Source organism: Cinclus cinclus, chromosome 2, assembly GCF_963662255.1.
Source record: "Cinclus cinclus chromosome 2, bCinCin1.1, whole genome shotgun sequence".
NCBI lineage: Eukaryota > Metazoa > Chordata > Aves > Passeriformes > Cinclidae > Cinclus > Cinclus cinclus.
Window position 1 is genome coordinate 55100477 of NC_085047.1, and position 22245 is coordinate 55122721.

Consider the following 22245-nt stretch of genomic DNA (forward strand, 5'->3'; position numbering starts at 1 on the left):
ACCGTGCGGGGCCTGGCGTACAGGCCGTGTCTAAAGCCGGCCCTGGCACACCCGGGCGGGCCCGGCCGCACGCAGCAGCCCCGGCCCCCGCCCCGGGCCTCGGGCCCAGCGCCCGCCTCCTGCCTCCTGCCCGAGCCGGCCGGCGGGGAGGGAGCGCTCGGCGCTGCGGCAGAGCCGCCGGTCCGCGGAGCGACCCCGCCGGGTTACCTGGGGCAATGAGCACCCACTGCGCGGGGGGCGCGCCCCGCCCGCTCCGTGCGCCCCGCATGCTCCGAGCGCCCCGCGATCCCGCACGCCCGCCGCTCCCGGGCCCGCCGCCGCCGCAACATGGCGGGGGGGGCGAGGCGGGGCGGGAAGGGAAGGGAAGGGAAGGGGCCGGGCGGTAACGGGGCGCGGCCGTGACTCGGGCCGCTCCGCCTCTTCCCCTTCCCGGCGGGCGTAGGGAGCGGGCGGTGCGGACCTGGCGGACCCTGTCCTGTACCCTGCCCGGCCCCGCGGGACCCGGGCGGGAGGGATGTCCCATCCGCCGGGGTCGGGAACGCCCGGGGTTCCTGAACACTCGTGGTCCGCAGGAGCGACAGAAGTCACAGGGTCCGCACACGATCAGAAAGCTTTACTAGTGACTTGCACGCTTGGCGTGGAAATTGTTTCGTTAGATCCTGACCTGCTATGTAAGCACGCGGCAGTGGGTTTTGAATATAGGGAAGATGTAAGAGAGAAAGGAAGAGATGAGTTAAAGAGGGGCAGAGAGGAAGAAAAAGGAAAAGAGAGGGGGAAAGACAGCACCAGTCCTTATTCCAGCATTGATCCAGCTCGTGGTCCTAGGGGCAGCTGTCCAGGCTTGAGAGGGATATCTTTCTATGGGTACGCTTTCTCCATCCTGAAGACAGGTTTCTCACTTTCCATGTAAATTAGTTTCCAAGTGCAGTCCGATCTTTCTGGAAATGGGTCGGAGAGCTTTGGGGGGCTTGGGTGGTCTTGATCAACCTCTATAGTCCATGCCCAACCACTTTGTGTTTCCATCATTCCAGTGCCTACACTGTACTGTGTTGTGCTCATCTCCAGGAAGTAGAACAAGGGTGTTTGGCCAGGAAAAGTGCTGCCCCAGCTCTGCATAGCCCCCTTCTCTGGCTACATCTTGTTCTATTTCATGGCATCTCAGTACTGTAGTTGTTAGCTCTTTCTAACTGTGTGACAGGGCTTGACACAAATGGCACAAACTGAAGGAAATTCCAATTAAACTTAATTAAGAAAATGTGTCTTTAGTGGAGTGGGTTGTCCTGAATGACCGTGGCGTCTCTGTCAGAGGAGGTATTAAAGATTAGGCTGGGTGTTGCTCAGACCCTCTGCAGTGATGCCTGCCAGCCTTGGCCATTCAGTGGAACCTCAGTCCTACAAGGCTGGTTGAGGGCTGAGCCACATTTCTCTCATGTTCTCTCATCCTACACAGTGTACAACATGATCCTGGTAACAGTGTACAAGATGATTCTTTACCTCCAGATTGCACTGAGGAGCCATAGCCACAACACAAAACGCATATTTTCATGCACATGTATATCTGTATATATATCTGTATGTAAACTTGGCTTTACCCACACAAGACTGGACTGATGGCCACCTTCCCAGAAATCTAGGAATAAATATTATGTTATCAAAAGTATTAAAGTATACGTATCAATTGTAAATCTCAGAGAAATGAAACAAATATTAAAAACATACATTCCCCAAAACAGACCAGAAGTAACCAAGGCCAGCATATGCAAAACAGCTGAACTGATGTAAGGCTGAAAAAAATAATTTCCTGAAGTTTGAGTATATACCTTCATCGCCGAGATTACAGTAATCTAAATTTGTTTTATTTTAATTTTTCTGACTTTCTTTCCACTGATTGAAGTAAGGCAGGATTTAAGTGCCAAAGACCGTACTGCACCATGTGTTTTGAAGTCCCCAGAGAAATCACTTGCTCTCAGAGTGATTGCAGTTTGCTGTGGTACATGCCTGGATTGCAACACTCAGTGATGGGTCTTTTAAAACTCTCCTAACTACTTGTGTTAGCAAAGAGGAAGAAGCTCACCAGTTCTACTGTAATCTGTACAATACCACTGGAAGAGCGGAAGAGAGTTGATTGCTGTGTTTTGAAACCTTCCCAGAAGGAAAGCCTTCCATGTGGAAAAAAAGAGTTCTCCATAAGATTTGGCTTCTAGTCCTGAAAATTACGAGTCTTAGCATGCTGTACACCACTGAGCTTAATAAAGCTCTGGAAAAGCCAGGAATCCAAGTCTGCAAGCCTCCAGATGCAGCACTGTGTCGGGATAAAGTCTAGAAGCATAAGCTGCAGTTGTTCGAGGGCTCCTGTTTCGTCCCTGACTGCAGCATGTGATGGAAATGTTGTAGTGAACATTGCTGTATGTTTACAAAACTGACTTATTAAGCTCACATTTTTCAAAGCACCAATCCATCCTCATTTAGGCACCTGGTAAGCACGCTAATTTTCAGAGGTGTTGAGTACTCCTACCATCAACTGAGCTGAATGGACATTTCAGCTGTTCATTTCTTTTGATTTATGAGCATCTCCCACAATCTCTAGATGTATATTAGCCCTGGGATCTATAATGTCCTTTTCCAGGAACTTTCAGATAGAAATGTTTTTCTCAGATACTTTGAAATGCCCCAAATGGAAATTCTCAAATAGACCTGGACAAGGCTCTAGAATGACATCAGTTTTGGAATAAAAATAATGCAGTAATTTATACATATTAAATATTTAAAACTTTCTGTTTTTACTCATGTACACTTGATGTACTGTTCCTCTTTATAAACAGAGGATATACTATATAGTTATAAGCAAAAGATGAACTAATTAGGGATTTCTGTAAAGAGCTGATGATACTAAAATCTTATTTGCTTAAGAATTAAGCACTTTACCTTCAGGCTTGCCAACACTTTTGAAATGTAGTGGTGTTTCCCTGAAAGAAAATGCTGATGTTTAAAACACTAGACTGATCTGAACTGCTGCAGTGATATAATTTTAAATACTCAAATCTTAATTTCATGCACATGGTTATTCTCATTTGGGTCCATATGATTCATTAAGTCCAGAAAGTTAAATGCATCCAATATGAGACTAACCCTAACCTGATTTGAGGACAACTGTTTTCCACATTTCAGAGCCATTTGATTTGCATTCAGACTTTACCTGCGTGCTGTCTGTTCATTCATTTCTGCTAGTCCTGCTTCTTATAATGCAAATATCTGTGCTATTGCAAGCATCCCTTTTTGCCAAACAAAAATTACTTACTTTTGGTGCCAAATAAATGCTACCTCTTGTCCACCTTCAGCTGCAGAATTTACTCCGTCGTCCTCCTCTACACTAGGTTTAAGTGAAGGCAGTTTTAAACTTTGCTCAGAGCTAGAAACAAAAGACAGTATAAAAAGAAGTGTGATTCACTGGTAAGTAAAGCCTGTTGTTTAAAAGACAAAAATATTTTCACATAATTATGTTTCATTTTCCATTGTTTCAACAAATATGGGCCAAGTTTATCTACTTTATGTTTCAGTGGTTCAAGCATTTACATGTATGGCTTTAAATCCATTGCTCTGCACATTTAATGGTCACCTGTATGTAGGGATGCAAGGGTTACTTAAATAACTGGGTTATTTAATCCCAGTAAAAGGCCTAGCAATACATGTACCTTTAGCTGATGTACCACGATAGTTATGATTAATATTAAGTTATCTATTTTAAAATACTATTTTAAGATAATCACAGGCAAAATTATTGCTTTGTTTGGTTTTATTCAAAAGCATTGACCAAACTGAAAATATGGAGGCCAGACACAGAGATGGCATTGACCTGGAAGAACACATACTGGCATTGCAGACCTATAAAACATCATTTGAAATTCTAACTGAAATTTCAAGTCAATCTATCAAGCTGAAAAATAATTATTTTAAATAGTTGTTCATGACAGCATTTGTCTAAAAAAGTACTTCTCTTATTGAAAATAGTCCATTTCAAGGAGAATAATAGTATTCATTTAAAAGCACTCAGGCAATGGCAAAAAATATTCCAACCAGCTCTGAGCAGAAATCACTTTGTCTTTTGCACTAAACAAGGTTGCATCATCTTGCGCACCTATAGGTAACAATTATAATTTTTTTGCCTTTAGAGAAATAACCTACTGAGTTCCAAAGTTTGCCAGTCTATCAGGTCAAATAGCAGTAAGAGAGAGAAAAGAAAGAAAGCAGAATTAGATGGGAAAATGTAGGCACACCCGCAGAAGCCACGGGATTAATATTGCCTAATTTTATACTGTAAATGTGTAGCTTCAATCTGATTATATGGTGTCTTTTTATACTAAATGGAGACAAACAGAGCAGTTTCCATCTGGCCTACTTCATCAGTTTATGTCAGAGTTAGCCCACCTGTCTAGAGGTAGATATCCAAACTGAGGATACCTCAGATGAAAGGTAAGAACTTTTCTCCACTACATTTTTTTTTTTTGTCTGTATTGGGAGACGCCCCAGTTTGCATACAGTTGTGATCCTTTCCACCTCTTTTTGGTGCATCCATTGCACCCTAAGAATGGATGGGGACCTTATTGTGGGGTTAACACAAGCAGATATTGACACAAGTATGCTGGATCTAAAAAATGTTATTGTTCCTCTGTTTAATCGACCAGAAAATTCACTTATTGGAGGTGTGTTGCTATAGCAAGCAGACTTTGATCTGTTTATAGAAGCTGCTCAGAATGATGTATACTGTTTAGAGAAAAATGTTGAATGAGTATACAGATTGTGAGCTGGCTTGAAATGAACAGTAGCAACGCTTGTTTAATGTACTTGATACATTTATCCACAGCAGTAAGTTACTGCAAAATATCCTCATTATGACTCAGACACTGATTAAAAGCCCAAAACACACAAAAAAAGCAAAAAACCCAAACCAGAAACAACACCCCCCAAAACCAACCAACCAACAACAAAACCAAAACAACCCACACCCAAAAAACCCCCCAAACCAACCAACCAACCAACCAACCAACCAACCAACCAACCAACCAACTAACCAACCAACCAACCAACCAAGAAAAAGACCTATTAAGCCCCTGAATTTTTATTAAACCCGCCAAACATAAGAGACTTTCCTAATATTTCCAGATTAAGAGTTGTTGCATCAAAAGTATTATAGCAGCCATATAAACCCTGCCTTTCTTTACTGTGTGTTTCAACAAATTTCTCAGCCCCACTAGGATGCTCTCAGAAAGCAAGTGTTTACTTGAAAAGCAGAGCATGAGTTAAAGCTCTGAAACAAACTGTCTAGATTGGTAAGAAAGAAGGAAACACTTGAGATTGAATGTTACAGTGAACCTTGTAAGTGCTGTGTGATGGCATTGTTATTGTTACCTTTGCTGGTACTATTGTTGTTATTATTATCAGCCAAAAGTACGTTGACAGTCTTGATGCTGCAATTTTCCTTCCAGAGTATCAATGGTTAGAAATGTAATATCTGTAAGGTAAAAAAAAGTTAGCAATACCTTTCTATCACAGTTTATATACATGGATACATACACTGTGTGTATCTGTGTATACTGACACAACCATCTAAATATATATATCTTCCATATAAAATATGTATATGTATATGTTTGTGTGTTGTTCTATTGAGGCTTCATTCCTTTGATACTGCAGAACAGAAGTCTAAATTTTTCAAACATTTGTGTCAATACTGTTTATCCTAGAGTATCGTAGTGTATCCTAAAGTACTGTTAATCCTAGGATACTATCCATATAGTTCAGAAAATGACACTTATTCTTCTCTTCAGACATCTTTAAACATCTACAACTTCTGTTGATCTGTGGTGTTCCTATTTCTTCTCTCTGAGGAATTGTCTCTGAACAACCACTGTGTGATTAATGGTTTCATTTCTGCCATTTTTCCCTCCCTGCTGTATACTAATAGCAATTCTATTATTAAAGCAATACATTAATAAATCTTTTATCCAGCAACAACTAAGACAGCATTACAGAAGTCCCTTATGGTTAATTAAGAAACTTAAAATAGTTGACTTCTGATTTCAGATGTACAAGTCTAAACCAAATGCTTATGCTCTTGCAGAAAACCCACCAGGTAGAATCTCAACATAACTGTTTATAATGCTGTCTTCAGAGAGATAATTCCATGCAGACATAATTTCTTTCCTAGTAAATACTGTGTGCCAATCTGGGAAGCACAAATGATGGTCAGTTTGTGCACTAGTGATGCTCATTTGTGCGCTTCAAACCCAGACTTAGTCTTGCAGTAGACCCACTGAATTTCTGTCATTGGGGCTGCCATAAAATGTCTCTGTCCTCTACCATCAATAGGATGGGACAGGGAACCAACAGCAACGGTAAAATAATTATGGAAACTCTGAGTGATGTTTGTAGCCCAGTCTCCTAAGGAAGTGGGGCTTAGGGGAGCATGCTGTTTATTTGTGTTCATGTCTGAGTCCTTCCTCAGTAAGTGGTCACTAACTTCAGACACATTTGATGCAGGTTCATATTTTATGAGAGTGCACACCCAGGCTGAGGAAAGAAACATCTTCAGGTGACATTCAGCTCCCCCTAAAACAGAGACCCATCTCTGGACAGCCCATCAGCTCTCTAAAATTCATGGCATTTGTTGACTGTAGGCTCAGTTTGGTTGCAGAGTGGGAACACCTGGCCACCCACTTCTGGTCCAGTACAGCACTATCTCCCATAGGTCTTTTGTCATAACCTCTAGTTGCATGTACATGTGTCAGATACCTTAGGGCATTTCAGATGACATTAATGACTTTTCTAGGGAAGAAGAGGATTGTGAGATAAATAAACCCAAATTCTAAATGCCTTAGTCATGAGTATTTTGATGTTCAAATGCTGTAAGGCAGTGGAGTATTAATATCATAGCAAAGTTTTCTCTCTTAATTGTTCTTTCTTGTCATGCTTTCAACTGGGATAGAGCTAATTTTCTTCTGAGTAGCTGGTACAGTGATGTGTTTTGAAGTTGGTATGAGAATGTATCTCAATGTTGACAACACACTGACGTTTTAGTTCTTGCTAAGTAGTGCTTATTCTGAATCAAGGGATTTTCAGTTTCCCATGCTTTGCCAGCCAGCAGGTGCACAAGAACCTGAGAGGAAACATGGTTAGGACAGCTGACCCAAACTGGCCAAAGGGGTATTTCATACTGCAGAGCATCATTAAACTGTGGGAAATTGGCCAGAAGAAGCAGATCACTGCTTGGGGACTGGCTGGGCATCAGTCGGTGTGTGGTGAGCAAATGTGTTGAGCATTGCTTGGTTTTGGGGGGGTTTCTTTCTCTCCCTCTCCTTTTCCATAATGAATATTGTTATTATTATAATTAATATTATTAGTATTAATAATACATTTTAGTTTGTTTGAATTGTACTTTTCCTACCTCAGCCCATGAAGTTGAAGATTTTCTTATGCCACAGTTCAAAAGAAAATTCAATCACCTATGGAACTCATATTCATTAGAAAATTAGCTTCACTGGTGAATTTGGAACATTGTTCTGTTATTGTTATTCTAAAACCCAAATATATTAGAAGGGGTTATCTGCCTGTGCCCATCTGTGGTCATGCATAGAAATCCCTCCATGGGGCCAGAAGTGTGGGCTGTGTAGTGGTTGTGTGAGAACTGAACTTTGCCTACAAGTGAAAGCAGAGTGAGCTATAAGCAGAAGGCACAGGTATGAGTGGGTTTGGAAAGAACAGGCAGGTCTGTAGCAGTTTGAGATACCTGAATTTCAAGTCCAAGAAGCCTCATTTAATGCAGAATACTATCACTGCCCTTGCAGATGAAGAAACATATTTAAGATGTGTCACTGGTTCTTCCACTGTTGGAGTGGCCAATCCCCACAGAACACAGATGTCTTCTGCTTCTTGCACAATTCCTGGTTGTAGCTTCTTTACTACAACTGTGAGTGATATCAGGAGAATTAAAATACACAGAGTTAGAGCATGACCTCAAACACTGCCCAGAAACCATCTGTATTGTCTAATTGGTAGCAGCTCCAGGCTTAGTCCTGTGCCAAGTAGTAAATTTCCCAGGCACTGCACCAGCACAATGCCAGGGACAAGAAGAGCAGTGTGAGTTGGGTTTCTATGGAAAGGTTTTGGTAGCAGGAGGGGCTACAGGAGTCACTTTTGTGAGAATCTGCCAGAAGCTTTCCCCATGTCCGAGAGATCCAGTGCCAGCTGTCTCCAGGAGTGACCCTCTGCTGGTCAAGGCTGAGCCCAGCAGTGACAGTGGTAGTGCTTCTGGGATAACGGAGCTAAGAAGGGGGGGGGAAGCCTGCACTGTTGCAGATAGAAAGAGGAGTGAGACTATATGAGAGCAGCAGTTCTGCAGACATCACGATCGGTGGGGAAGGAAGGGCAGGAGGTACTGCAGGCACCAGAGCTGGGATTCCCCTGCAGCCTCCGGTGCAGACCATGGTGAGGCAGCCATGCCCCTGCAGCCCATGGATATCCACAGTGGAGCAGAAATCCACCTGCAGCATGTGAAGGACCCCACCCAGAGCAGGAGGATTCCCCAAAGGAGGCTGTGACCCCATAGGAAGCTTGTACTGGAGCAGGCTCCTGGCAGGACCTGTGCCTCTGTGTGGTCTCACACTGGAACAGCCTGTTCTTGAAGGACTGCACCCCATGAAAAGGACCCACACAGGAGCAATTTGTGAAGAACTGCAGCCTATGGGAAGGATTCATGTTGGAAAAGTTTGTGAAGGACTGTTTCCTGTGGGAGGGTCACTATGCTGGAGCAGCGAAAGAGTGAATCATCCTGCTGAGGATGGGTGATGGCAATGTGTGATGAACTGACCTCAGCCCTCATTCACCATCCCCCTGTGCCACTAGCAAAGCAGGGGTAGAGAAATTGTGAGTGAAGTTGAGCCCTGCCTGGAAGAAGGGATGACAAGAGAAGTGTTTTTTAAGATTTGGGTTGATTTCTCATTACTCTGCTCTGTTTTGCTTTGCAATTGAGTGTTTTTTTCCCTGCTCATATCTCTATCCACAAGCCTTTCCTTATAATTTCTTTCCCCTGCCCAGCTGCTGAGGGGAGTAACAAAGTGGCTTTGCTGGACATTTGGCACTCAGCCAGGATCAACCCACCACACAGGGTCACCCTGTTTTAGGGGAGGAGTACAGTGTCAGCATCATGCTTCTTCCCTTGGGTCCATGGAAGACACTCTAGGTTGATTTATTTGCTAGCTTAGACACAGCCATGCTTCACTATGGCTCATAACATGCCCAGTGAGAATTTTTGCCAAATAGGACTACTGCAAGCAGGCACAATGGGTCAGTAATCAAATAAATCATCTATTTCTAGGACTTGTGGGTGAAGATTTTGTAGGCATGGCCCATTCATGCACTGTGATCTTGACGTTTCTGGAAGTGTAAGACTTACTGCACTTGAAGACAACTTACTGTAGGTCTGCGTCTGTGTGAAATAGACTGTGTAACCACTGCAGATGAGTGCAGGTACTGGTGCATGCACGGTACCCATTTACCCAGAACTACCAACCCAGGCAAAGTGATTGTCATAGCTACAAATGGACAGCCAGGCATGCAAGAATCCTTGACCAGGTTTTTTTTTTCTGACAGTAGAAATTTTTGGGAAGTAAAAGGGGTCTTTTCTCTGGAAATGTAAAGATATACCTGAGAATTTAGGATATTCAGTTTTTTCTGAGTTAATGGTTTCAGCTCCTTTACCATATAAAACTTTTCACTTCACAACAGTCTTTCATTTATCTTTTTTAAAAGTCTCCTGAATTCATGTGCAAAATTAATCTTACTGGTAATTAGGTATTTTGTGAATTTTTAGCTTGCTGCATGTGTTAATCTTATTGAAGCTAGCTATACTCTCAGGTTACCTTTAATTCAGACTGCAAATCAGTATTCTCAGTTGAATTATGTATTGGCTTATGAAGTGTTGTGTCTTCACTAATGCAAGTAAGTCTTATTTTATGAGCACTGCAAAAAGATTATATTGTTAATATACATAAAATTTGATTTCAGCCAAGTATGTTCTCAAGGGAAATTCTAGGAGGCAAAGGGTCCCTGTTACTTAGAGCATCATTAACAGTGTTTTGTGACCTTCAAGGCAGATAATTAGAAGAAGAACTTGTTAAGGTTTATGTACCATCCATAACTTTGTAGAAACAAAGGACCTGTGTGAGATGCTGTTTCAAAGGTTCTGTACTATCAGGAATTGCTGTCTTTGACATAACCCTTATCAAGAACATCATACCAGAAATGAAGGATTGGCAATAAAACATCCCCTGTACTGGATTTGGGAAGTAACCAAACTGATTACAAAGGAAGATTGTAAATTGATTTAAAATGTGAAAGGGTTGTATTAAACTTAAAGACTGCTGTACTTGTTCCATATCTTTAGAAATGACTGGCTGAAGACTGACTTGCCCATAGTCTGAAACAGACCTTTTATCATCTGTCTGCTGGATGGAACAATACAGGCATGTTTCATTTATTTAGAATATGGCCAGGGGCCAAAAAAGGATTAAAAATGTAAGCAAGAGTCAGTGCAATGGTTGTTCCTGTAAGAGTTAGGCATTTGGACTGCAATATCAGCAAATCCGCCCAGAAAAGATACATTCCTTCAACAGAGGATTTTCATTTGATGTCCTGGAAAAGCAATTGGTACAGTTAAGGACAGGCTTGCCCATTACTCCAACAGTTGAATTTGGAATGCATTTGGCATTTACGAGAGTAAACAAAAGCAACTGTCACACTTGAATAAGTTGTTTGGTGTGCAGCAGAACTAATGAATGCAAACAAATTCTAAAAGGAACAAATTGTTCCTTATGGAATTCTGTCTTTGATCTTCAGCCTTCCTCATCATAACCCCAGCTCTCCTGCCCAGGTCCTCTGCACTTTTTGAGCCAGCTGAGACTCATCACATGCTGCAGCTTACTCGGAGCTGGGGTGTGCTGTTGGCCCCCAGGTCCTGCCACAGCTGAGCTCACTGTGTCTCTGTCTCAGTGAGGGCAAGTTGCCTGAGCACCTCTGTCCTCCAGAAAAACTTCATTTCTTTATAGATGCCTCAGAGAGGTTCGAGCCTGCTTAACTGGGGGACCTAACTTGAACTTAAATTCAAGAAAGCTGGAGAACCAGGCTTGTTTCAGTGTTTCTGCCCTACCAAAGCAACAATAGATCATCGCTGCCTTTCTGAGACTAGGCGTCTAATTTTTGCAGACAAAGAGCCTTCAGAGAGATCCAAAGGTATTCACCTGTCTCCACTGACTGCAGAGAGAAACTTCACTCTAGGAGAGCTTATTCATCACTTTTCTGAAATGTTTGGTCAAGTTAAAAACCTAAGGTATAAGACTCCAATTTGAGCATTGTTCAAATTTGATAGAAACTGGCCATGGAGGTCAGGAGAGGAGAACAGACAGATTATCCCATTATAGAAATTATGGGAAACTATGCTAAAAGTAACAGCAATTAGGAGGCATGTGTATTTAATATAGTGGTTTATGTGCTTTAATATTGCTCTAGATAATGTAGAAAAATACTGCAAAAATATAATAAATTTTAATTTTGTTTCATTAAAACTTCTTTTGAATAGTTGAATACAAATCCAAATCTTGTGTCTATCTAGAACAATTTTATTCAAAAATGTAGCAGAGTTCAGTCCATAATTTCATTTCAGGTATGGGAACTGATTCTGCTACATATAATTTTAGTGAGTTGAACAGAAGACAAGAACTTCTTGAACAGAAACTTCTATAGAGAAGCCATGAATCACCAGTTGAACTCAGCTTTTCTAATACATCTGTGTCTTCTGAAAGTACCCAGATTGGTGGCTGATGTGATTCCTTAATCTTTCTCCAAAATATGTTTTTATTTTTTTCCTTGACACTCAGGTGGATCAGAGATCTGTTTTATGGTTTAATTCTCTTTGACTGTTTTGGAACATGTACAGCTCATTACACAAAAAAAGCAGGAAAACTGCTGGTTCAAAGGAATAGTAACAGAATTTGAAACTAGTCCATTTGAATAACCAGTGGATTCTTGTAGTCAAAAACTGACTGATTTCAAGCTGAAATGATTTGCACATTTGGATAACAAAGAACACACTATAAAATGAAGGTCTGTGCCTTCTCCTCATCTTGGGGTGAAGCAGGAGTGAGGAGAACTCGATGGCAGTTCCACTGTGCTAGCTCAACCACAAGTGTGACTGGGAATTGGATGAGGTCTCACAGGAAATCTGCTTCGAGCTCAGTTGGACAACAGAAGAGTTGATCTGTTCAGGAGTAAAAATACCTAGTTTCCTTCAGTGAATGGTCTGAAGACTTTACTATAAGGCCTTGACATTCACAGTATGAAATGCCTGTCTATTTGTCCACCTATGTTCTTTTTTTTTTTTTTCTGTTAAATTAAGTGCCAGTTTGGCCAAGGTATGCATTAATGAAAAGTGCTTATAAGTCTCTGGTCACCTGGGCTGCCTTTGTTTCATAGACAGCACGCACAGGAGTGCTGTGTCCTCTCCTGTGAGCAATGACATTGGCACAAGGAAGAGCAGTTCTCTTTGCCACCAACAACCAACTTGCCTTCAGAGGGCAAATGAGCGAGTTCCTTCACTTGCAGCCAGGCTTTGCTTCTTTTCTTTTACACCATGAAAATACTCTATAAGCCTTTTCTGGTCTGGCTCTAGACCCATCTGCAGTCACATTTTTCTTCACAGAGTTGAAATAAAATTTTACAAGTTGGTTTTGCTTAAGCAGCAGAATGCTTGGGGAACCATCCTGGACTCAGGGAGAGGTATTTCCACTGAGGTACTAAAAATACTAAAGTGCTAAAACCAGTATCTGAATAGTTCTGAAAAAGAAGAAAGCCTAAGACATATGGAAAAACTGACTGGGTTTCTTTGTGCAGTATCTAATTTGTGAATTACATAGAACACATCTAGGACACTATCAGTCCTTGGGGAGGCTATCTTAGTTCTGCCTCACAGGATTTCCACATGTAATGCACTTAGGAGTAGAGAGACAAACCAAAGCTAACTTTTTTTTTTCTTTTTTTTTGCCTAACTAAGACTTCTACACTCAACTCTTAAGTGATTTAATGTGGAAATTCTGAGGGACAATAAGCAGGAAAAGGAAAGAGCAATTGTAAATAAACTCACAAGAAATAAGGAGTATTTTGGCAAAGGAGTATAAAAAGATAGAAACAGAGAAGTGAAATATGTCTAGTGAGAGAGAAAGAAGGTGTAACTGCAAGGAACACCAGAAATTTCCTACCCATGGAACCATAGCAGCAGCTCAGACAGAAGCAGCTGTGCCCAGCAGAGACCCAGATTTGTCAGAGACCCTAGGGTTGTCTTTACAGAAATTAGACCCAGCTGCCAAATGCCAAGCAAAACAGGGTTAGAGATGAAGAAAGCATTTTACCTTAAATAGAAAGTTTTGCCTTAAATAAAAATTTTCAAAGGACTGCCCCCCTTCTCCTCTACTGCAGGAGAAATAGAAAACTTTAGCAGTCAGTGGCTGTTGGGCTCTGTTGTCAAGGACCTGGTTATAATGCAGCTTGGACAGCCTTGGTGGATGAGGCCAACGGGGGATACAAATGGAATGACCTTCTTTTGTTGCATTTTGCTTTTCAGTTTTTATTGAAAAAAAGCTCTTTAGCTGAGATCTCTACCTAGGCTTTTTTTTGTAACAGAGATATAAAACAGTTTGGCTCCATCTTAACTGGCCAGCCAAACTTACAAGGTCAGGCCATAAACAAATTTAACAACTGTTGTTAATTAAATAGTTATTGTAGTATAGATGGGGTCAAACAAAGGGTATGTGTGGGAGAGGAGGGAAAGAGAGCGCCTAAGTGGCAAAAGGTGGGGGAATCTTGGCTCCTGACTTAAAAGGCGTGAACAAGCAAGAACTCAGTGGAAAAGACCTCTGGGACATAACAATAACAGTTAGCATTTCAAATTTGGTGCAAATATTAAGAAATTAATAGCAAAAAACCCCAACTCATGTTCTCTCATTTACACTTTCCTGTTATGTGAAACCATCTTGGTAAGACTTGGCTTTCCTCCAGCAGAAATCTTGTATCTGCCTCTATCAGTGGTATCACTTCAATGACATATTAATGCCTCTCCATGCCAGGATGTTGTCCAAGTTCCAGCTGTTTGAAAGAGTTGTTACAGAATGGGAATTCCAGTTGGAGATTTATAGAACAGCACAGGAAAAAAAAGAAAAAGGATTACATTTAATTTTAATACTCAGAAATGTGCTTTTCTTGTCATGAAAGTAGAACCCTGCCTGCATGTCTGCAGTCTGCCTCGCATACTGATTTTGTGTGTGCCTAGCTAAAACCAGTGCCTGTGATATAATCTGATTTTGACTCTACAGAGGAAGGTAGGAGGAGCAAAATTTATGTTTCAGGTCTGTAAAGCATTTTAAAGTTAATCGGGTCCTTTGGGTCTGATATAATTTGTGTAAGATTGCTGTTGATGATTAGAATAGCTATTTAAGATTTTTGTTAATAGTCTGTTACATGGACCCAGTGGAAAGATTCCAATAGCAGTCTGTTAGTTTTTCCCTGTCACATTCAGGTTACAGACCCTTCACAGATGTTGTAAATAGACATCAATACTAAAAGGGAATATTACACAAATTAAAATCATAAGTGTGCTCTAACTGCCAACATAGACATTTTGTTAAAAACATCTGTCACATAAAAGCAAACATTTAAGGCCATTATATTTAAAACAATTGTTTTCATTTTTAATATGTACTACATATTTTTATTTTCTTTTGTTATTACTGATTTGAATATTCTTTCTTAGACTTTAATACTTATTTTTTCCTACATTACTTATGTTCTTGACTATATAAATAATAATGTGGACTTTTAATGAAAAGAAATAAATCTCACTGGTTGGAAATCTAGTGGATGCTTGCACAATGAATGAGTCAACTGAGAATCCAACACCATGTTCTCCAAAAAAATATGGTTATCAAATGTTACAAACACAAGTATTAAGCTGGATGTCTGTTAAATTACATCCAGTTATTTCATTCTGTTCTGAAATTAATTTCTTAGGTGAAAATGATAAATGACATATAAATGTCCAATTCTCTGCCTTTTTGTTGCATTTTGTTAGAACAGCTGATGCAGCTGTTCTAACAGTACAAGTACTCACCATAACACCATGCAATAGAGCCCCCCAAAGCTGAACACCTCTGAGGTGCTTTCTAACTAACACACCTATGGCACTGATATTATCCACCTTTCCTTCCCCCTTTTCCCTGCTGCCTGCAGTTTCTGGGTAAATCTGTGAAATCTCTAAGCCCAAGCTGCTCAAGGCTTTTCTCACCAGTGCTGTTTCTACTACAAAATAAAAGGGGGTCACAAGCACTCAGTGCCCCCATTTACCCTGCTTACAGCTCCCTCTCTCTCTTATGTTTGCTTTGGGGGATCTGTTTGGAGCTAAGGCAGAAAAGGAGCTGACAGTAAAGAAGTGGGGACAACTGGACCTTGTGCTCAAGTTGAGCCTTATCTCCTTCCATTTGTAGCAGCACACCTTCACACTTCCTAATAGCTCAAACTTGTCAAAAGATTACATAAATGCAATTAATTGTTACAATCAGGAAGAATTTGCTGCTCGTGGTACAAGGATCTTGGTCTGGGTAAATCAATACTTGCTATTTTCTTGGTTGCCTGTGTTCTGAAAGCCACTCAAATATATGATCAGCTTTAAGTTCATACTTCACTTTTCTTTAAGTTGGTGAGATATTTCTCCATGTAAGGCCTCCATATAATTAGATCCAGTTGAAGAATAGCTGCAGTATCTTGAGACACTGCTATTTGCATGGCACAGAGCGTGTGATGGACCCTTTAAAATGTAGAGACACAGCCCATGGCAAGGGAACTGTTGAATCAACTCAGACTCAAAAAAAATGTAAATACTGACTTCAGGTTCCACCTAAGATTGGAACAGGTCTTGTGAAGAGATCATAAAGATATTCTGCTGTAGGAATGAGTAAGCCAGGCCCATAGCATCATAGAAATGTCAGTTGGAAGAGATGCCTGGAGATCTCCTGGTCATGCAGTGTAACTTCCCTCCCAAAGTGGGATTGCCACCAGTGCTAGAGCAGCACTTAGTCAGAAAGAACCTTGTGATTTTTTATTTATTTATTTATTAATTTTGCCGTGCATCATAAGTTATCATTACCCTTTGAAAATCTTACATACAGTTTCTTCAGAATTTTCCTGCATGTCAGGATCAGGACCAGGTCACTCAATAAAGCCACAATATGTCAAAAAGTGCAATTATTATAGCCACAATAAAGCCAAAACCAGAAGTTACCGGGCTTCACTGAATTATTGAAACACTGCCAAGAGTCAGATAGTAAAGGGTATTTTTGTTGCATCCTGCTGCTGCTGCAGGGTTCTGGTTTGCCATAAGTCCTATCCTAACTCTCTGTCACATCTGCCAGCCTGTATAGATGCCTCTCTATGGAACCAGGGAATCTCAACTAGGCACCTATTTTTAGGAACTCCATTGACAGTAAATAGATTTCAGGTGACTGCAACAGGATCTTACACAACATGCTTTAGGATCCAGATCCTATCTGGAGTGGCAAATTAGGAACTTTCTGGAAGAAATGTTTTGAGCCCTCTTTTGAAGAACAGTATGTTCATCACCCATCTTTATTGTGGAGGTACATATCCCATGTCCCTATTGTTCCAAATGAAATATTGAGGAGGACATGCTATAGAAGTTTATGCACTAAACCAGCCTCACTTCTCTCACATATTCTAAAGGATTTCTATGCTGTCTAACCCTTAAATGTATAATCCTTGTAATTTTTAAAATTTGAGTGTTTAGTAATAAGCATGTAGTGCTATCTGTTCAACTGTGTTATGTTGTTATTTTTCATTTAACAGAAGATCCCTGAGAGAAACAATAAGAAAAGATAGTGAACATGCATAAAAAAAGATGAGCTATTACAGTTTCACCCTCAAAAAATAACATAATGTATTTTTATGGGTTTTCAGTGGGAAAACAATGGAAATTGGGAAGATGATGGATCACAGAGTGGGTCACAAATACAATGTTGCTCTCAGAATAACTGCCTTTATGAACTGCAAACCAGAACCACCAGACATTTGGGAAGTGCGTAGGCAAGAACCATCAGCATCAAGGCACTAAACTGACAGATTCCTGTAAAGCACATAGCTTCTATGTATGTGACCTGCATGGGATCCTGCATGGGAAAAATATACAATTCCTGAAATATGTCACATCCTTTATTTTCTGCTAATTTCCATTTTTCTGTGTGTCTTACTTCAAGATGCCTAATTTGCTGTATTTGGCATTAGTTTCAGCAATGATTTCTCAGCGTGAGTGTGCCTCGTCCCTTTATTTCCACTATTTTGCTCTGTGGACACAGTTACTGCTGCTTGCAACATGAGTTCTTGTAGTATTGTCCATCTCTGATCATTATGAGATTGAAAGTGTATGAAGTCAGGCATTTATCTACATGTCTTTCTAATTTGTTACCAAATTATGCCATCCTCTACAACTTATCAGAACTTATCCCAGTAGAGATCTCAGAGAACAGGTTTAGGTGGCATGTACTTCCAAAATATTTATTTAGAGCTAAAGGAAAAAATGGTTTTTTATGGTTTTTGTTTGTTTGGCTGGGGGGCTTTGGTTTGTTTTTTGTTTGTTTGTTTTCTTTTTGTTTGTTTGTTTTTTGGGTTTTTTCAGGGGTAGGGGAGGGGTTTGGGATGGTTTTTGTTTTTTTTTTTTTTTCCTCTTTCTGGGCAAATGAATGGGAAGGTTTTACAGGAAACCAACTATAAGAATCAAATTGCTAGGCTATTTTTTTTCAGAAAGAATGAAACAATAGAGTCTATGTTGAGAGGCAGGTGAGGGCCACTGTAACTTGTGTAGGGGTCTGGGGGAGATTTCTCCCCTAAGTGATTTAATTGTATTGCAGCTTTCCCTTGCTACTGGACTCTGCTGGGACAGAGGTAAGCTATCACGGGGAAAAGACAGCATGCAAATATTAGGTGCAAATCCACTTACATCATCTCTCAGTAACTCCATGTGCCCTTTTGTCTTGCAGAAAAGTGGTCCTTTGAAACCTCTTGCGTGTCAGCCAGAGCAGGTTGAAAAGTGGCAGTCCCCTGGTACCAGAGGGGAGAGGCTGTGCTGGCCAGCACGCTGGCAAGCACAGCTGCTCGCTCTGTGCTCTGACAGGCTGGGGAAACACAACCTCTGGGGCTTGTTCCAGGCCTCAGTAGGAACGTTCTTTGCCTTTTCTGGTGCTGGCTGAGATCATCTATGCACAGATTTTCCCAGTACCCTGTTCAGATCCTACTTCAGGCACTCCCTGGTAAATATGATTTTGTAAATACGTTGTAGCACCCCTGCCTTTGTGCCTGACTGTTGTGTCTATGACTGATCTGTCCCTTCAAGCATGCAGCTGCACAGGAACCTGTATTTATCATCATATTCATTGTGCTTTCAACTGTGTTCAGCTCTTACAAGTGTCTTCTATTTGTTATTTTTCTGTTGAAGCCTTTGTTTGCCTAAGTCTTTGATCTCACATATCCAAACATAAATATTCTCTCAAACACTGTATTCAGAAGGCCAGAGGAAGGAACAGTTTTTGCAAATATGCATTGTGTCAGTATCTCAAAAATCAGGCAAAGTCACATTCATACAGCCAAGCATTATCCCCTGTTTATAAGACAGTAAAGAGTCGGGAAGCTTCTTATCACTGCACAGAGCAGCCCTGCACAGGAGGGAGGAGATTCCAGAAAAGATGACCTCCCAGTTTCCTTGGAATAAACAGAATGAATGTGACCAAAAACCCATCCCAAAAAATGTTACCTGCTTACTTTTGATATGGTAATAAATTAAATGCATGTTTAAAATTAAATGTATATATTTTTTTCATGCCCAGAAGCATAAGCTGAGATCTCTGTTGATAAGGATCTTTTTAAAATTAATAAAATTCTAGACCCAGTTCCTCCTCTGGCATGAATTCCCACAGATGCCTATGCAAGCACATCTGCTTCCATAAATTGTGGATCTGCCCCCGGCCATTTAAAGTATAAGTTCTAATTTTGTGACAATTAGACTATTACCTGTCTTCTCTAGAGAGATCCTAAGTGACTGGGGTTTGCATGTTTGCAGCACCTGGAAATTCTCTATCCATACACTGGCAAAAGAGGAGGGCGCTCAGTGACTGGTCAGAAAGCAGTGTTTATAATAAGCCAATTCTAGTAATCTCACCTTAGTTTTAAAAAACATTAAAATATGATTATGACTTGGTTGGCAATGACAGTGCCAGAGGGTATAAAGAAAAGGACTCTGGTAGCCTTCAAGACAGTTCTGGAGGGCATTTGTAAGCCCTGTAAACTTCTCTCCCAGGAGGATAAATAATCATAGGGTCACAGGATGGTTTGGTTGGAAATTATCATCTAGTTCCAGCTCCCATGCCATGGGCAGGGACACCTTCCACTCGACCAGGTTGCTCAGAGCCCCATCAAGCCTGGCCTTGAACACTGCCAGGGATGGAGCATCCACAGCTTCTGTGGGAAACCCCTGCCAGGGCCACACCACTATCACAGTTAAGAGTTTCTTCCTAATATCTAATCTAAACCTACCCTGTTTCAATTTAAGGCCATTCTCCCTTGTCCTAGCACTACATGCCCTTGTAGAAAGTATTTTTCGAGGTCTTCTGAACCACCTTTTCAGTATTGGAAGGCAGGTATAATCCAGAGATTTCTCCAGCCTGAACATTCCCACCTTTCTCAGCCTGTGTTTGTAAGAGAGGTGATTCAGCTCTCTGACCATCTTCATGGCCCTCTTCTCACCCACTCCAACAGGTCCATGTCCTTCCTATGTTGGGGGCCACAGAGCTGGGGGACCCGTTCTCTCACCCAGTGCCTTCCCCAGCCACGGCCCAGCACACGTGCCATACTGGGCAGCTTGAGGAAACCAGTTATAAAGAGAAGACGAGCTGTGTTTTCTTTGGTAGTGAACAAATTTCCCAAATATGGTTGCCACAGAAACAGCTGTCAGCTACCTCACAAGGCTGCCATGCAAAGTAGGTAAGAAACTCAATCTTTATTTTTGTGTCAGTGTTGTGAGCGAACCGTCCACCTTTACATATGGGATCCATAGGGAGTATATTCGGAATTTGCACTGCCTGCCCATGGTGCCTCAAGTCCCCTAGAGTATAATTTAATCTCTCTTCTGCCCTTATTCATGTGCTGCCATTCAGGCTTTTCCTGAGTACCTCATCAATGGAGAGTAAGTGCAGCACAGGATTTGGTCCTTTCACTTCAATTTTTACGGTTTGTTCTTATATAAACACATTTCAGGGAGTTTTATAAAAGCTGCATAATTCAAGACAGCTTTTGGCATGATGAAAAGAAAGTGAAAAGAGAGGAGAAAAGATCCTTTCACTCTGATCTCAAAATGAAGGAGTAAAAAAGTGTCCCAGACTGAGGCATCTGAGCTGGGAAGGTCCAGAAAAGACTTCTTAGCAGCCCCCTATCTAAATAAACAGTGAGACAAATGAGCCAGTATGAAATGCTATGTAAAGCCACAGTAGCCCTGACTGTACTTTTCAGGGTCTCAGAGACTGAAAAAACCCCTCCAGCTTTTCAATATAGAACTTGCTGGAAATTTGTTGCTTGGGCTGACCTTCCAGACAAGAAACCTTTCTCTCTGCAAAAACCTATGCTGGAAATCACTGCTTTTGTGAAAAAAAAAAAAAAATGTTTGGAAAAGTCTAATTAAATTTTTCAATTGACGTTATTTATTTAGCCAGTTAAAAGTTACTTAAAATCACTTGAAAATTCCAAGTGCACTGTAAGAAAAGATTAAAGACTGCATATTGTTGCTTAAATGTAACCATACAATGGTGACTGAGATATGCTGGTGTACCTCTCCTGCTTTCCAGCTGTTGCCCTAAACAGGTGCTGGTCTGCCACAGCCCTGTGTCTCATCTGTCAGCCCTTTGGGGATGTTTTTGGATCTTTTACAGCACCCTGCTCTGCTTAGAGGCTACAGCTGACCCAGACCATTTCTTCCTTGCTGCCCTTTTTGAGGCCCAAAACTGAAACTCATTCACCAGTGCATGTTCTGCGGAAGCCAAAGATGAAGTCACAGAAATCTGACATCCATCTGGCTGCTCTGTCTGGCTCCCCACTCACCTGCTGAGCAGACTGCTAGGTCTGGTTTGGGAGCCCTGTTTAACTGGTTCTAGCTCTGCCATGAGTATGACCTACAAATTAACTTTACACATATTTCACAAGCTCTGGGTGGAAATTTCAGAGCAAAAGCAGGCAAATACCTGGAAAGAGTCCCAGATCTTTGGGAGGGTTGAGGGAGAAGATTTCTGCAAGTTTTTTCTACTTGGGAAGAGATAGAGAATGTATTGTATCCGGTGCACGTCTTTTTTATAAACGTTCTTACATTGAGTAACTATAACCATCCATGATATAAACTCTAAGTAACCCACCACATGATCTGAATCTATAGGTAAGTAAAATTATAAATGGTTCAAATGAAGTTTTCCAGAACCAAAAGGTTTCTTTTTCTTTTTCTTTTTCTTTTTCTTTTTCTTTTTCTTTTTCTTTTTCTTTTTCTTTTTCTTTTTCTTTTTCTTTTTCTTTTTCTTTTTCTTTTTCTTTTTCTTTTTCTTTTTCTTTTTCTTTTTCTCTTTTTTTTTCTTTTTCTTTTTCTATTTCTTTTTCTTTTTCTTTTTCTTTTTCTATTTCTTTTTCTTTTTTTCTTTTTTTTCTTTTTTTTCTTTTCCTTTTCCTTCCTTTTGTTGGCCTGTAATGGAAAATAGAAAATTATACCCCTGGACTTTTAACATCTTCCAATTAACTTTCAGTATGACCATGGGGCATTTAGGTGAGTGAAAATACAGAGGATTCATTGTAAAATGTCCAATAGCCCATTACAGTTTCAAACATGCATGAATGAATACCTACACAAGAAAATTAACCACTTCCTCCAACTATTCAAGAAAATTAAAGCATCTTGCCTTACATGAACAGGACCAAAACATGCATATGTGTTTTACAATCCTGTTAACACATCAAATAGAATCTGATTCCTTTTAGGCACATTGCCATAATAGAATCATAGAATAAAAATGAGACATTGTGTTTTGTCTAAATTTCCTCTCTAAGGAACTCAGT

The 22245-nt window shown here is 40.8% G+C and overlaps 1 protein-coding gene across 2 annotated transcripts in view; it reads right to left on the reverse strand.

Moving 5' to 3' along the window:
* The window catches only part of RNASEH2B (ribonuclease H2 subunit B), a 37524-nt gene extending 37183 nt beyond the window's left edge, over nt 1-341 (reverse strand). For both annotated transcript variants that reach the window (XM_062487671.1, XM_062487670.1), the window contains exon 1: nt 208-341. In XM_062487671.1, coding sequence (XP_062343655.1) covers nt 208-268 — 61 coding nt within the window. In that variant the 5' untranslated portion in view covers nt 269-341. The remainder of the gene's footprint in view (nt 1-207) is intronic.
* Nucleotides 342-22245: the final 21904 nt, after the last annotated feature.